Raw genomic sequence first — 15,663 nt, 5'->3', positions numbered from 1 at the left:
GCTAACGCCCGTTAGGACATGGCGTGGGCGAGAGCTCCTCCAAGAAGCCTTCTGAGGGGGCTCGGCACTGCCCTGGGTTCAACCACAGACCTGGCGACACTTTACAGACGACACAAGTCCGTTTATCTCACAACAAATTCAGCTATAAAATACAGTCAGGAAAAAAGAGAGACCGGGAGACAAGTCGCTTACACGCTGACCCTGCCCACCGTTCCGCCGTGAGGACGTTCCTTGCCGTGAACACCTCGGGATGGTCTGTCTGTCCGTCTAGCCCAGGGGTCAATGTCCTGGGGTCCGTGGACGCGAGGGTCCTCAAGGTCAGATTCGCTGATTCCCACTAGAACTTAGCCCGCCCTTCAATCCCGAATGTAGGTGACAGACGTGTGGGTCGGTGACACCCGAGACTTCGACGCTGACGGAAGCCGCAGAAATGGCGGGTCCCGTTGCTGGGGGAGCAGATGTCTCCAAATATCCCTCACAGTTACAGTCGCTGTCAGACCTGCTGCCAGATCGAGTTAACTAATGTGTCGATAAAGAAGCCAATGCATTCCTACGGCACAAATTGTTTATTTTAAAATACGTTTCGGGAGCTGTACTTTGATATCACTGCTTTCCTTTGCATCATGGGTATTTTGCATTTTGAACCATTCTTCAGAGACGAGAGGCACAGGTTTCACTAGACACCAGAGGCCTCCATGACAGAGAACAGGACCATGTCCCTCTCTGTCCTGGGAGCTCAGGGGAGGAAGGCACCAGGTCCCTCAGCTTCCAATCCTAGCACCTGAACAAGTGGGAGGTCACAGGAGGGGTATTCCTTAAAAAACGAAATGAGACTATTTAACATTTCTTCTCTCCCTTCCTCTCTCATCCATTCAACCATCCATCCATTCACCCACCCATCCATCTACCCATCCACTCTATCCATCCACTCATCATCCACCCCTCATCCATCCATCTACCCATCATCCATCCATCATCCATCCATCCACCCACCATCCATCCATCACCCACCCACCCATCATCCATCCATCCACTCTTCCGTCCAGCCACCCCATATCCATTCCTCACGCACCACCCTCCGTGGTGGGACCCGTGTCGTGGTGTCTCGCACCTCGGAGACGCTCCCCAAATACTGACCCAGTGCAGCAGCCAACACTGTAACCACGGCGCCGTGACACTGTGTAGCAACTCTGAAAACCGAGTCCCACACGAACCTCAGGTCCCAAGGGGGGAAAGTTAAAAAAAAAAAACAAAACCCTTTTAAAATAAAAATAAACCCCGTTTCCCGTCCCAGCCGCCCTGGGAGGACAGGACGGAGGCACCAGCCGCTCCCTGGCGCGTAAACACCCAACGGCCGGCGGCAGGGCACACAGGGCCCCTTGTCTGGGAGGCCGCCCTGCACACAGCCCCTTTCACAGTCCGGGAGCAGACACAGCGGGTTTGAACACGCGGCAGCCCAAAGCCACAGCCTGTGTCCAGACATCAGGCGAGCCCACGCCCTCCTGGGACAGCCGGGCCACACGAGTCTGAGAGCCCCTTCACGTCCACCCGACGTCCTCAGAGGGCCCCGGGCTCCAGGACCATCACCAGGCCTGTCACATAAAGGTGACGGGGTGCAGGGTCTGGATCCCCAGGAGTGAGGTGGGGTCTGGAGGGTCACTGGCTTTTTAAATGGAAAGAGCAGCATCAGGTCCCCTGCCCAGAGCCCCGCGGAGCCACCCAAGCCTCAGGGCCCCGCGGCTGTCCCAGGGCTGCCCACCACGCTGGCTTAGCCGGGGCTCTCATCCTCGGGGTGGTTTTGCCCCAGGGGACACTTGGCCAAGTCCTGAGACGTGTTCAGTTGTCACGTCTGGGGGGTGGGGCCTTGCTGCCCAGGGGGCAGCCAGGGACGTGGCTGGACACCCCACGGAGCTGGCGCGGACCCACGATGAAGGATGATCCTGACCAGAGTGCCCAGGGTCAGCGGCCCTGGGTGCCCTGTCCACTCTGCTGGGGGACCTAGGGGAAGTCCAGAGGCAGGACAAACAGGACACCCAGCGGCCTGCTGGGAGAGGACATGGGTCGCAGGCCGGGGGGACTTTGATGCGCAGGAGCCAGGGCACAGGGGCTGAGGTGCCCTAGGGGCTGGCCCTGCTGGGGGCTCAGTGTGGCTTCTCAACAGCCCCCCAGCCCTGCACCCCCCAAAACCATCCTCAGGCCCAGCCGAGTCCAGGCCCGGGCCCAGGAGGCCAGGGGGAGGCAAAGTCCTGGCTTGTGTCCAGGCCCTGTGATAAGAGGGTCCCACGGCCCAGCTGGGCTGGCTCTAAGGGCAGTGAGCAGGACCTGGACACAGAGGCCCCTCGAGACCCGGCCAGCTGGAGGCTCCTCCGGGCCGTGGAGCGGGCCGGGTCCCCCTCCTCGGGACAGCGGGTCCCCACTGCTGACCTCGGCCCTGCCCCTCTGGCACCGCTCCCCGGCTGACCGCGGTGTCCCTCTGGGGCTTCTTCTTTCCAGTGGATAAACAAGAGCTGGGGTTCGCGGGAGGAGCCGGGAGGGGTCGTGACTAATAAATGTCCCTGTTCCCAAAGGCGTGGAGCCGGCGGGCAGGGCCGCGTGGACCCGGAGAGATCCCGGACCACTCCCTCCCCCTCGGGTGGCGAAGCCTCAGGGGAGCGAGGTGGTGGCATCCTGAGAAGCCAGCTTCGAGTGCTGGGGTGTGACAAAGGACAGGACAGGACACCTGGAAGTCCTTGGTGGCCGGCAGCGAGCACCTGCCTTCTGGGCCTGGCGCCTGCTCGGGGCCTCAGGGGACACTGAGGGCCTGTCCCCTTCCCCACGTCGTCCTGGGCCCCATCCCTCACTGAGGAAGCCCGTGGCAGGCAGACAGAGGGCTGTCAGTGAATGACAACCCAGGGCCACTGTCCTGGCTGGTCCTCTGTGGTCCCCAAGGAAAGAGGTGCCTTGCCCCAGGGGTCCTAAGGGGCCACCCAAGAGTCTGTGCAAAGTGACTCTCCAAGGGACTCAGAGGCTGCTGAGCAGCAGGGCCAGCCCCAGAGGGGACCAGCAGCACCTGGAGGGGAGGGGACAGGGGTGTCCCTGCAGAAGCTGTGATCCTCAAGGGGACACAGACCCCCTGGCGCCCCGCCCCCCAGCTCCCTGGGCCTCCGCTGGGCTGAAGCGGCAGGAAGGCCTTGCGAGTGGAGTCCAGCTGCGTGGTGTCTGGAGGCCCAGGGCAGGGAAGAGGAGGAGGGACAGAGGGCCTGGGAGGGTGCGGGGGACACCCAATGCGCCTCGTGTCTCCGACACCCTGGATGGAGGCAGCCGGGCGCCGCAGGAGCTGGAGGCTGGGCCTGAGCTCCAAGGCCCAGGACCAGGCACCTCCTTAGGAAGCCGGAGTAGTTTTACCATCAAGAGCAGCCCAGAGCACCTTCCCCGAGGGCCGCTGTCGCCCCGAGGGCCACTGTCACCGTTAGACCAAGTCACGCACACAAAGCCTCAGCAAAGCCCCAGGCTCAGCGAGCACACAGTCCACGGCACGGCCAGCGGCACCCAAGGTCCCTGGCCCCGCAGGCTGGGGGCCCACCTGTGGCCCTGTATGGCCCCCATCCACCTGGACCTGCTCTGTGCTGCCCTTTTATGTGAAAAGGATTTTTCTTGGCTGAATTGTCCTGGGCACCGAACCCGTCCGCCCTGGCGCAGGCCCGAGCATCCGCGCACAGGAACGTTCTCTTCTAAGCCCCCAGTGGACACAGCCCTGCCCCCGAATCTCCAGACCCCAGTGTGTGGGACGTTTCTGCCACCTGTCAGGGGCCCCTTCCCACCCTGGCCGTCGGGGCCAGTCCAGAGGCAGCGCCCTGTGGCCCAGCTGCAGCGCCCTGGCCTCTGTCGGTGCCCGTTGGTGAGTGGGGGCGCTCAGAGGGGACAGGGCTCCTTCTCGGGCCTCTGACAGGGCTCTGCTGGCCGAGCTGCAGCCTCAGCCTCAGCTGGAACCATACCCTGTGGACAGAGCCGTCCAGCCCTCGTGCCACGGCTTCTCAGTCACACATCCCCTGTGGCTGGAGTGACCAGGTTTGCGTGGAGCCAGTGTGGGTACCCATGTCTGATCCCTGTGCCACATACGTGATGTGTCCTACGTCTGCAGACGTAAATCCACGCCTGCATCAACTCTAACCCTCCCTTCGGTACCTCGGCCCGCGTCTCGTCTGCCCCAACCCTGATCTACCTCTACATCCAGCCCGGGGCCGGATTCCTACCATCTCTGTTCTGTATCCACGTCTAATCGAATTCACAGCTGTCCCTGTCTGAGGTCTACAGTCTACATGGAATCCAGACCCACGAGGAGCCAGGGCCGGAGGAGAACCGGGCCTGCACCTGGCGGTCAGCACAGAAGACAGGGTTCCACCCATCCCCGGGCGGTGGGTGTCTGTTCTCTGCCACTGACTGCAACTTGTAAAAGGAGACTTGGTCTCAGTTTTCTCCTGGCCCAGCATCTGTCTCTAGGTCCCTTCCTGATAAATGAAAGCTAAACGGCCGGCCACCAGGTTCAAGTCCTCCCCCGTTGGCCACCGGCGGAGCAGGTCCCGGAGCTCGTCGGGCCTGGGCTTCTGGTCTGCACTGCGGGGCCGGTGGTGGGACACCGGAGTCATAGGAACACGGAGCACGCACAGTTGCCACCTCGAGGCCGCCGTGGACTGGGAGTGTCCTCCTGGATGACAGGCGCCGTGACTGCAGGCGTGGCGAGTTCAAGGCTAAACTCGAACCGGCAACGTCCCAAGCCAGGCCCACGCCGCCCAGCACGCAGGCATGGTGACCTCGACAGATCTATTTTTTGAGACGAGGCATGAGGCATGTGGCGGTGCTTAGGGGAACTTGCCGGCTATTTGTAGAATGTTGCATCACGTCATTTGGCCTGAGTCACACCGACCAGAGAGGAGCCGGTGGCCCTGAGACCACAAAGCCTCCCCGAGATGGCTCCGGCGCCCGCGAGTACCGCCCTGCCCAGCGCGCTGAGCCTCTGCCCAGGCCAAGGTCTAGCTGGCCACCTCCACCCCCACCAGGGCTAATTAGAGACCTGGCAAATCAGAACCGGTGGAAAAAATCATAGCAAGAGGACCTGGCCCGGCCCCAAACCAGCCTCGTCCGCCCCCGAAGGCAGCAGCTCACACCCAGCTGCAGGGCTGAGGGGACCTGTCCCTCCACTCCGCAGACGCTGGCTCCGTAAGAATCAATGGGACGGAGACTCGTCAGGAGTTCCCTGATGGATCCAAAGAGCGCTCTCCTCTGCGGAGGGAAAGGTTAATCGAACCCTGCAAGAGAGGCGCGGAGACAGCGATCGCTCTGACCCGGGAGCCGGGCTGAGCTTCCCCAGAAAGAAGCCTGGGCAGCAGAGGCCGCGGCCCGCCCCGGAAAGAGGCCCCGGACCCAGTGCCAGCATGCTCAGAGGGCCCTTCCAGCAGCCCGAGCGTTGCCCAGCGCCGCCCGGGGCCCAGCCAAGTAGCTGTCTTTTTAAAATTTTAATTCTTATGTTTGCAGTACTCGGGGTGGACCCAGGGTCCGGTGCGTGCCAGGCAAGCGCCCAGTCCTGTTCGGTTAGTTTGTTTTTAACTCTGCATCCTCTCTGCACTATCGAGACCTAAGTCTCTCAGGAAATCCTCCCTTCTGACCAGCGGTTTTTGTTTTCATTCAACAAGATCCACCCTGGATGCACACGGAGATCACACTCTGCGCACCCTGGGTTCCTTCGTGGGGTCTCGGTCACTGCAGATAGAGACACGCTGGGCATGCAGGGGTCCTGGCCAGAGCCCGCAGGCTGGGTGACGTCTGACCTTAAGAGAGGGTGGCCTTCGAATACAAACAGGAGAACACGAAGTGTTTTTATGAAATAAACCCCCTGGCAGGCAAAATCACCCTGAGAACGAGTGGACAGTGAAATCTAAGTTCATCTAAGCAGCGGTCAGCTGTTAATTAGCTGAGGACAACCATCAGCCCGGCTTCTGACACGGGCCCCACGTGAGCAGGACGTGGCTGAGACCTGAAGCTCCCGGCTGCTTCACAAAGGAGATGGATGGAAATGACACCTTATTAATATTATTATTATTATTATTTTGGTACCAGGGATTGAACTCAGGGGCCCTCAACCACTGAGCCCCATCCCCAGCCCTATGTTGTATTTTATTTAGAGACAGGGTCTCACTGAGTTGCTTAGTGCCTCGCTTTTCGTGAGGCTGGCTCTGAGCTTGCGATCCTCCTGCCTCAGCCTCCGGAGCTGCTGGGATGACAGGTGTGCGCCACCGCGCCCGGCCTGACACCTTAATTGATTCTAAGGACAACTAGCATCATTTTTCCAGGAACCCAGACATAATACGCAGGAATTTCAGAACAGTCTGACTGCGCCTCTGGGCAAGGTTAGCTGTTCAGCTTCAACCTCCCCTCCCGAGCTCAGGCCTCACCTCCCAGGCTCAGATCTCCCCTAGTGAAACTGCTGAACAAATCTGCTCCACCCCGTCCACTCTCTATTATAAACACGCTTTTCTTTTTTCCATTCACATATCACTAAATTGAAATCAGGGACACAGTCTTTTTGTATATTTCCTGTCTGACTCCTCCAAAAAGAATGGATCCTCTGCCCAGCATGGCGGCGGTACACGCCCGTAATCCCAGGGACTCGAGAGGCTGAGGCAGGAGGATCGCAAGCTGGAGGCCAGCCTCAGCCACTGAGCAAGACACTATCTCAAGATAAAAAAAAAAAAAAAAAAAAAAAAAGCATAAAAAGAGCTGGGATAAAGCATCCCCGGGTTCAGTCCCTCAGTACCAAAAGGGGGAAAAAATGGATTCCTCACTGGCAGGGATTTTCTGTCTCCGTTACCGCACCATCTTTAGGATCTGGCTCGAGGCCTGGCCTCTGCATGGCCCATTAGCGATTTATTGGATAAGCGGGGAGATGAATAGATTTACATGGATGTAATTTTTAAAGCATTCATTTCCGCTCACATTCAGGACTCAGCCTTATCCACCGGCCTCTCCGCCGGGCATCGTCTGTAAACAATGGAGATGCTTCTTCCTTCCCCTCTGCCCCGAGTCCGTGGGTCAAAGAAACTCAAGTAAGTACCTGGTTGGTTTTGAAAAGGGAGCAGTCAGGAGACTCCCTCCCGCTGCCCTGGATCCTGGGGGCCCAAGAGGGAGCTCGAGGCAGATGCAGGTCTGCCCCCCTGGACTGGACGGAGCCAGCCTCACCAACACCCAGGTGGACACGCCCCGGCTCCACTGTAGAGCACCTCCACGCCCACCCCCAGGTGCTGGGGTGCCCGAGCTGAGGCCAGTTCACAGAGAGTCTGGTGGGTGGGGGTGGGGGCGAGAAGCTGAAATTAAATGACAAGAGCGAGCCAAACGATCGGCCTCCTGAGGATCAATAAGAAAGAGAATCAAATAAGCCTCCAAACTTATCAGGACGGGGTGAGGTGGCACCGTGGGGTGTGTGTGTGTGTGTGTGTCTGTGTGTGTGTGTGCACGGGCTTAAAATAAAACTCCTATTGGGGCCAATGCCCACGCCATTCTACACACAAGCCCGATGACAACCTGTGTGTCGTGCAAAAAACAAAAACATAAAAATAAAAATGACTACCTGCACTGCCTCTCCACCTATCTGCCTGTCCATCCGTCCGTCCATCTGCCCACAACCACCTCACCCCGTCTTCTCTTCTGAGTGTGGAACATTCTCTCATGAACCTTGGGTGGAAACCTCCTACCTGCCCCTCTAGCTGTGCCCCTTTCCATTAGTCCAGGCAACTTCATTTTCTAGCAAAAGAGAAGAAAGATCGAGCAGAGAGATTCTGATGTCAAAAGACCCTGCGTCTGACACCCATCCATGCCTGATCTTCCTGCGGGACCCTGGACAAGTCACCTAACCTCTCTGAGCCCGAGGCCCATCTCTTAGAAATGACGTATCCTAGGAGCACGGATGTAACTGGGGCACGTGAGGGTTCCGTGGGAGAAGCCGGTTCCTGGCAGATGAAGAAGCCTAGTGGGGGTGGAGAGCAGGATCATGAAACCAAGCCACAGCCCCAACTCAGATTCCTTCCAGACTCTCGCTGCTGTTGTGATTTCTCCATTTCTGGGTCACCCGGTTCCAGGTGGACCACTGTGGCACTGGGGAGGTAGCCCTTCCTGGGCGTCCTCATTCTGCTAATGTGGCTGCTGAGTCCCCCTGATCCCACGGTGGCAAAGCTCGGTGGTGCTGATGCCGAGAGGGTCAGAGGAGCCCTCTGCAGCCACCAACCCATCGACCCCCACTCAGCACAGCCGTGTGGGGACAGAGGGACCAAGCCACGCTCAGGACCTGTGCAGCCAGCAGGCGGGGAGAGCAGCCCACGTCGGGGAGCTGAGCTGCCGCGGGAGGCGAGGACACGCGCTCTGTGACATCCAACAGGAAGGGCCACCGCGACCCTGGGCTTCAGGATGGAGCGGGTGACCTGAGAGCTAAGGACTCGGGGTTGGGGCCGGGGCGGGGGTGGGAGCTGCCCTGGGGCTCCTGTGCCACGTGGCTCGGCCACATCGCCCTCTGGCCTGCGGCATGTGGGGACCATCTGGGACACTGCTCTCTGCCAGTGAACCCTGCCCTGCCCTCGTGTCTGACCCGCCTGCAGGCAGCTCAACAGGCCCCTTGTTCGCCCCACGATGGCTGAGGCCCAGCACAAGGCCAAGCTGGCCACGCTCTCGTGCCAACAGTTAAAAACAAAAAAACTTTGAACTTTGGTTGGGTTCCAGTGTGTCTTCAGCACCGGAAAATCAGGACTCGGGGCCAGACTGCCATCGCCTAGGGCTCCCCAAAGAGAACCAGGCGCCCCGGGCAGAGTCCTGTCGGGGACCCAGTGGGACGGCACATGAATGGGAAGGTGCGTCCTGCCTCACCCCTGGCCGCCGATCGAGAATCGGGTCCCTTGGGACTTTAAGAGTGGCCACTGTGCGTGGGGAGCTGTCACCCCCACAAAGCGCTGGCCAAAGCCAAGGGTACCGATGGCCCTTTCCCGAGGAGGCTCTGAGGCTGGCCGGCTGGTGTCCAGCCAGGAAGTTGCGGGAGGGTCAAGCTCAGAACCCTCCACGGGGCAGCTCCAGCCCGGGCAGCGGGACTTGGAGCCCAGGGTCCTGCTCATGGCCCAGGCCTGCCCCTGGGTGCAGTTCAAACATGAGTCCACCCAACCGACTGCCCGAGACAGTGTCCTCCACCGACACACAGGAGGTGGGACTGGACACCGGGGGTTCCGAGCAGCGTCCCCTCTACACACGACCCAGGGAGGCCAAAACGTCTTCAGATGTTACCAAGTAGCCTCGGGGGCCCAAACCGCTGGCTCTGGACGGTCAACCTCTTAAAGTGAGTCCAGTTAAGGAAGAAATGCCCTCTAGCTGGCCGCCCCCAACACAGGAAGTCCCCATGGCAACATGGCTTGGGGGGTCCGGGAAGGACAGGAGAAGGGGAAGATGAGACAGAGGATGGCCACCGGGCCCAGGGACCTGGCCTCTTCCCCTCCACGCCACACCCTCCCAGCTGACCCACCAGCCTGGCTGCCTGGCTGTCCCCGGAGCTGAGAGACCACACGTGTGCCAGGGAATGGGACGGACAGACAGACAGTCCTGGAGCCCTGTCCCCACAACTCCGGGGCTTGGCCCCATGAAGTCGGGTGCGTTCCTCTCCTCGCTCCCCTGGGCAGACCCACGCAAAGAGGCCGGGGAGACACGGGGCCTAAGGAGGAGGACGGCGGTGGTGGGTGGCCTTTGCCAAGGTGCTCTTGAAGTCCCCGATGAACTGTGACCAGCCTCGGGATGCTCACCTCGGCTTTACCGTGTCGGACCCCCGCAAAGTGTTCACCACGGGGCTCTGCCCAGGGCCCGTCTGCCCTTCTCCCTGCACCGTGTGACCAGCCCACGGAGCTAAGGAAATGATGGCTCCAAAGACGGACCCCTTCCAACTCAGCAGGAAGGAGGACGGTCCTTCTGGTTCTAGGAGCTCACACAGACACCCTGTGCGTACCCCTGACTCTGCAGACACCACTTCCTGCGATTGTCACCGCACTCCTGCAAGGTGGACACCAGCCCTGTGGCTGTCTCCCAGCTGAGAGATTCGGTGGCCTGCCAGCCTCCCAGGGCGGGAAGGTGGAGAGCCGGAACTCCACCCGGGTGGGCACGAAGCCGGGGCCCGGGCCCATACCTGTGTCCTACCCCCCGCCCAGCAGAACGTAGGCGCAGGGCCACGGCCTGCTCACCAGGCCCATGGGTCGCCCGCCTCACACAGAAAACACAACTGCCTTCTAGACTGTCCCAGGAGGCACGCAGACAGAAGGGTGACGGCCTCTGCCCGTCCCCAGAGTCCCAAGAGCAGCGCCCCTCTGTGGCTCGAGTGTCCCCCCCAGCCCCCTGTCCTTGCTGGGAGAACCAAGGGCAGAGGACACCAAAGAAACAGCCCTGGTTTTGGCCACGGGTGGGAGGTGCCTTTAGATACCCGGATGTGACCGTGCCCACACGGGTACACAGCCAGCCAGAGCGCGGACACACGCGTGTGCACCCACGGCCCCGTCTGGGGCACCACGGGCTCCGGGCTGCGGGGCCGAGAGGATGTGCGCACGCCCCCTGCAGAGCCGGTCCCAGAACATCAAGGTGCAAACAGGTGACAGAGCCGTGGGAGGTACTCACCTGGGTCCCCAGGGCGATCAGGGGGCTCGGGTGCGGGTCCTGTGGGGGAAGAAGGAAAGACACGTGAGTGAGGGGGACGTCCCCACCAGAGCGACGTCATTTTCAAACAAAGCCTCGTTTCTCTAGCTCTTGGCCCCGGGGAGGGGGCAGCCCTGGCTTCAGGGAGGTGACAGAAGAGCTGGGCCAATCCACCGCCCCCCACCCCGGCACTCCTCCCCAAGACAAGCCGTGAAGGAGGCCCAGGTTTGTCCTCCAGGGTCAACAGCCAGAGAAGAGAAAAGCACCGTCACCAAGCATGTCCCCGGGTGTTGGGGTCCTCGGGACAAAGGAGGAGCTGGTCCAGGGGAGGATTAGAAGTAAACCCCCAAGAGTACAAAGTCCTTTTCAGGGCCACGCCCTCGGCCGGGGTCGGATGTTGGAGAAAGAGGGACGTAAGAGAAGGAGCCAGAAACAGAGGAGCCGGGTTCGGGTCCGGGGAGCGCATTCGGGTGGCCGGGGAAGAGGGGGCCAGGGAAGTGCCCTCTTCATCACTGTCCACGAAGGCCAGGCAGCTGGGAGTACGGTGGCAATGCCTCGGGGTCGTTAGGCAGGACCTCTGAGGGCTGGCGGAGGGACAGGGAGGGACAGAAGGAGGAAGGCACCGAGGAGGGGAGGCGGCGGTGGTGTTCAGCCCGGGGTTTCCGAGGAAAACAGGAAACAGCGCACAAAGGCTATTTCTGTTTGCCCTGCACAGAACCATCTCTAGGGCCCCGATTCTGGGAACAGGGCCTCCAGCGGCGGCTTACAGGTCCTGGGGCCCACTTCCCGAAGCCGGCTTCTAGGAAACCTTGCGAATTAGCACCCGCCCCGGGGGCCTGGACTGTGAAGGAGAAGGAGGTGAGGGGAAGGGGAGCCCTCTGCACCCCGAGGCGCCAGCAGAACGGCCCCTGCTTTCCTGATCTCTGTGCGGTCACATCTTTACTGTGAGGCCTGACTCAGGCGGGTGTCAGGGCCAAGGTCATGGGCACAGGTTGAGCTCTGGCCTCAGCATCCCGGATCGCTGGCTGGGGTCCAGTTCCCAGTGCCCCCCCACCCCACCCCGGGGCAGCCCGCAGGAGGGAGGTTCTAAGAGAATCTCATCTTCACACACCAACAGGCCTCAGACCCAGGAAAACCTCGAGGGGAACTTTTCTGCCCCCTCCTTCCCCGAGGGCCAAACAGCAGCTGTGCCCCATGGAACCCAACATCTCCTGAGCCGCTTTTGGGGGGTGAGTGGGCCCATTGGCTCCCCTTCCTGGGGCCCCCACCAAGCAATTCCACGGCCGCTCACAGGCAGGAGGAGGGGGCCCGGCAGGGTCCCTGTGCGTAGCAACCGGCCCTAGTTTCACCTTCAAAGGACAAGATCTTCCTGTCTGTGGCCGGTGACCTGCACCAGACCTTGGGCAGCCCACCCAGGGAGCGCCTGCAAACTCTCCCCTCCCCGGGTCCGTCTGTCCACTCGGATCCCACCATCTAGATTTTTGATTAGGAAAAATAAGAAACTGCATCTCAGCCACGAAATTAGCCTCCATTCTCCGAGCCAGCTCCTCGCAGAGCGCGGCTCCGGGGGTGTTGGGTGCACGCCCAGATTAATTAAGCTGTACTTCACAGCTCATTTGGCTATTGTTTGGGGCTTACACTTCACCGCTCCGAATCGGAGAAGAACACCACACCGAACCCCCTAAGAACCTCGCTGGAAAGAGAGCTTCCTCGGAAAGCCAGGGAAAGACCGGTCAACCCCATGGACCCAACGGACGGCCTGGTCCCTGGACCCAACTCTTTGATTTGCTGTTCCAAAGGGAGATGCGAGACCCCCAGCTCGCGTGGTGGTTCAGGGTGCACCATTTATTTAAAAGCTTCTGGAAGACCCCAGCGCCGGCGCTGCCCACTTAGCATCTTAATTAACGAGGGCAGGAAGAGGATGCGGTGCTCCCCGGGCCGTCACTCACACTTAGGACTCGCCTGCAGGGAAATCTGGTTGTGCACCTTGGAAATGCGAGACTCTCCCTGAAGAGGCTCCGGCCCCAGGATTCAAGGCAGGGCTGTGCCGTCTGCCTGCGGAGAGGTCTCACTTTCGGCAACATCCTCCTTAATTGGAAAGGTTAACGAAGTGGAACTGGGTCAATGACGCCACCGGCTGCCTGATCCATCCTGTCTGTCTACATTGGGGCTCTCCGGGTGACAGTAGAGTAAATTCCTGTCTGTCAGCGGAGGGCTCCTCCGGGGGCTCCAGAGGACAATCGGCACGGCGCCCGCTGGCCACAGTGGAGAGGCTTCTAGAATCTTCATGCTACCGAGACCAGGGAAGGGCTTTCACCCCCCCCCCCCACTGCCATGAGTGGACTGGGGGAGTCCAAGAGGGAGCCAGGGAGACGGACCTGGGGGCCTGACCTCTCCACAGCGCCTCACAGCCACGCCCCCTGCTCACGGGACTTGGCGACCCCTGGGCTTGGCCACGCGATTGGCTCAGTCCCCTGGGGCATCCGCGGAAGGTGACTCAAGCCGAGGCCTGAAATCCACTCGACCTTCACCCGTTGTGTCTTTGCCACCACAAGAACATGACCCCCGTGGGTGGCCTGCTGGTCCAGGGAGGATAAGAGCCACGTGGAGCAGCCTGGAACCCACCTGCAGCCGGAGCCTCGCCCAGCCCAGGGCAGCCGACCCCGTGCACCTTCCCCGCACGGAGAAAATGCACGCTTGCTGTTTGGATCCAGAGTTTGGGGTGATTTGTTCCACAGCATTTTGGTGGCACTAACTAAAGGATACACTTTCCAAACACTGGATAGAATGTATTTTCCCAAGTCCTCAACGATACAAACTCCTGCAGGTGCAAATCCCAGGGAATGGAAATAACTATAATGACCAGCTCTTACCTACCTACCGGGCGCCTATGAGCACCCGCTGTGTGCGGTGGCACCATTACATCAAGCAAGGGCACACTTGACCACGAGGGTTGGTTTTGGGGCAGTACTGGGGGCTGAACCCCGTTCAATGTCTGCGCCAAACGTGTGACTCCTCTTCTGCTTGGACGTCACGGAGGCGCTGGCTCTTGGGTGTTAGGCAGTGGCGTTGGGGTGGAGGTGACAGTCCTGCCTCGGGCCTTCTGAGTCTGACCTGCACGAGGCCCGCGGGATCTGTGGGTCCCTGCAGCACACGCTCAGGCCCAGACACCCGCAGGAGCCACATGGAAGGGACAGAATATAAATGTAACGGGGACAGAAGGAGCAAGTTTCCACCATCAAGACACTGGGTCAGAGCCTCTCTCCTCGGCCTGCAGGTGGCCCTTCTCCCTGGGTCCTCCAACAGGGCCACTGTGACAGAGGGGTAAGTGACAAAGGACACTACTAGTAATCACACCAGCATAAGCCCAGACTGTACTAGGCAGACCCAGAAAACACAGCCTCCTCCTATTGAGAGAGGATGGTCACCGACGTCACAGGCGGCCACAAATATTAACTTAACACGCATGGTTAAGCACATGGTACCTGGTACCTGGTCAAAAAGAAGGGTCATTTAACCAGGTGTGGTGGTGCCTGCCTGTCATCCCAGTGACAAGGGAGGCTGAGGCCGGAGGATCACGAGTTCAAAGCCAGCCTCAGCAACAAAGGAGGCCCTAAGTAACTCAGTGAGACTCTGTCTCTAAATAAAATACAAAATCGGGCTGGGGATGGGGCTCCGTGGTCGAGTGCCCCTGAGTTCAGTCCCCAGTACCCCTCACCCCCCACAAAAGCTTCCATGTTTTCATTCTCGCAAGCTAACGAAGGCCGAGTCCTCTCCACTCCACCCTGCTAAAGCACAGTCGGCTCTCCCTGCAAGCTCCTGCGGACACTGGCTGACCCTGTGTCCCATGACAGCGGTGGAGTGGGTAAAGGTGGCTGATTCCTTTTGAATGGACACTCTGTGCCAAGCGCATGCGATACGGCCGCCCCGCCAAGGGAGGGATCATGCTTCCCATTTTTCAGATCAGATAACTGAGACTCGTGGACGAGAACTGGATCAAAAACACAGGGCTCAGAAGGGGCCGAGCTTGGAGCAGTGAGCAGGTTTGGAAGTTTCCAGAAACTGCTCTCCTAACAGTATCCTGGGTGTTTCTCAAAGTCTGAACTGACTGAGTCAGGGTCTCCATGCAAGGGTCCAGAGAATCTGGATTTTTATTGAATTCCCTTGGGCCGGTCCGATGTACACCAGACCCAAAGCTGAAAGCCCCCACCCCGTGCCATGGTGATCCAACACCCAAAGGACCCAGATGACAAAGGACAGGCTCCTTCCGTGGAGAGCCGGCCACCAAGTGCCAGATGCATGCACGGGCTTCTTAGAAGAGGTCTCCTGCTGGGTCCCCAGGCAGGACCCTTCCATGGTGGCTCCAAGGTGTTCTTTCTCTCCCCCCAACATGGCAGAGGGTCCCTCTGTCCCCAGGCTGCCATGGCTCCCACTCTCCAGGGACATGGAGACGCCGTCTCACCCCCTTCTGGAGGCCTAGTCGCAGCAGTCAGAGGGTCACACAATGGGGTTCTTTCTAGATGCCCCGGGAGGGGGGTCCTGGTGAGCTTCTCTCACGTGTCGGTGGCAGCGAGATGCCGGCTGGGCGAGTGTTCGGCGAGTGCCCAGGGTGCTGGGGACCGACGCCAGCCACACAGAGCGCCCTTTGTGGTCTGAGAAGAGTGCGTCTGGGAGGCGACCGCAGGCCAGGATTGCTAACTCACCTTCCAACAGAGCTCAGGGGAGAAAACTGAGCCCCAGAGAGAGGCCCGGCCTTCCCAGCACCCGGGAACCCCGGCCTGTGGGCTGAGGCCCTTTCTCTGGCTGGACTTGTCTCCCTCGTTAGTATTTCACATTCCTCCCGTATTTTTACGCCTAAACCCCAGAAAGGATCCACAGAACCTGCACGTGAAGCTCAGGTCTCTGGGGGCTGGTTTTTTAATCACCCACAGCCTTGGAAACTCTGAGAAGCCACAGATACGTGGAAACTCGGGAATTATTTGA

At 60.1% G+C, this 15,663-nt stretch overlaps 1 protein-coding gene across 3 annotated transcripts in view; it reads right to left on the bottom strand.

The window, feature by feature from the left end:
- The window catches only part of Xylt1 (xylosyltransferase 1), a 231,645-nt gene that overhangs the window by 149,063 nt on the left and 66,919 nt on the right, over positions 1–15,663 (bottom strand). For all 3 annotated transcript variants that reach the window (XM_026402456.2, XM_077802356.1, XM_077802357.1), the window contains exon 2: positions 10,663–10,701. In XM_026402456.2, coding sequence (XP_026258241.2) covers positions 10,663–10,701 — 39 coding nt within the window. The remainder of the gene's footprint in view (positions 1–10,662; positions 10,702–15,663) is intronic.

Source organism: Urocitellus parryii, chromosome 9, assembly GCF_045843805.1.
Source record: "Urocitellus parryii isolate mUroPar1 chromosome 9, mUroPar1.hap1, whole genome shotgun sequence".
Taxonomy (NCBI): Eukaryota; Metazoa; Chordata; class Mammalia; order Rodentia; family Sciuridae; genus Urocitellus; species Urocitellus parryii.
This window is presented reverse-complemented; position numbering and strand designations above follow the sequence as displayed.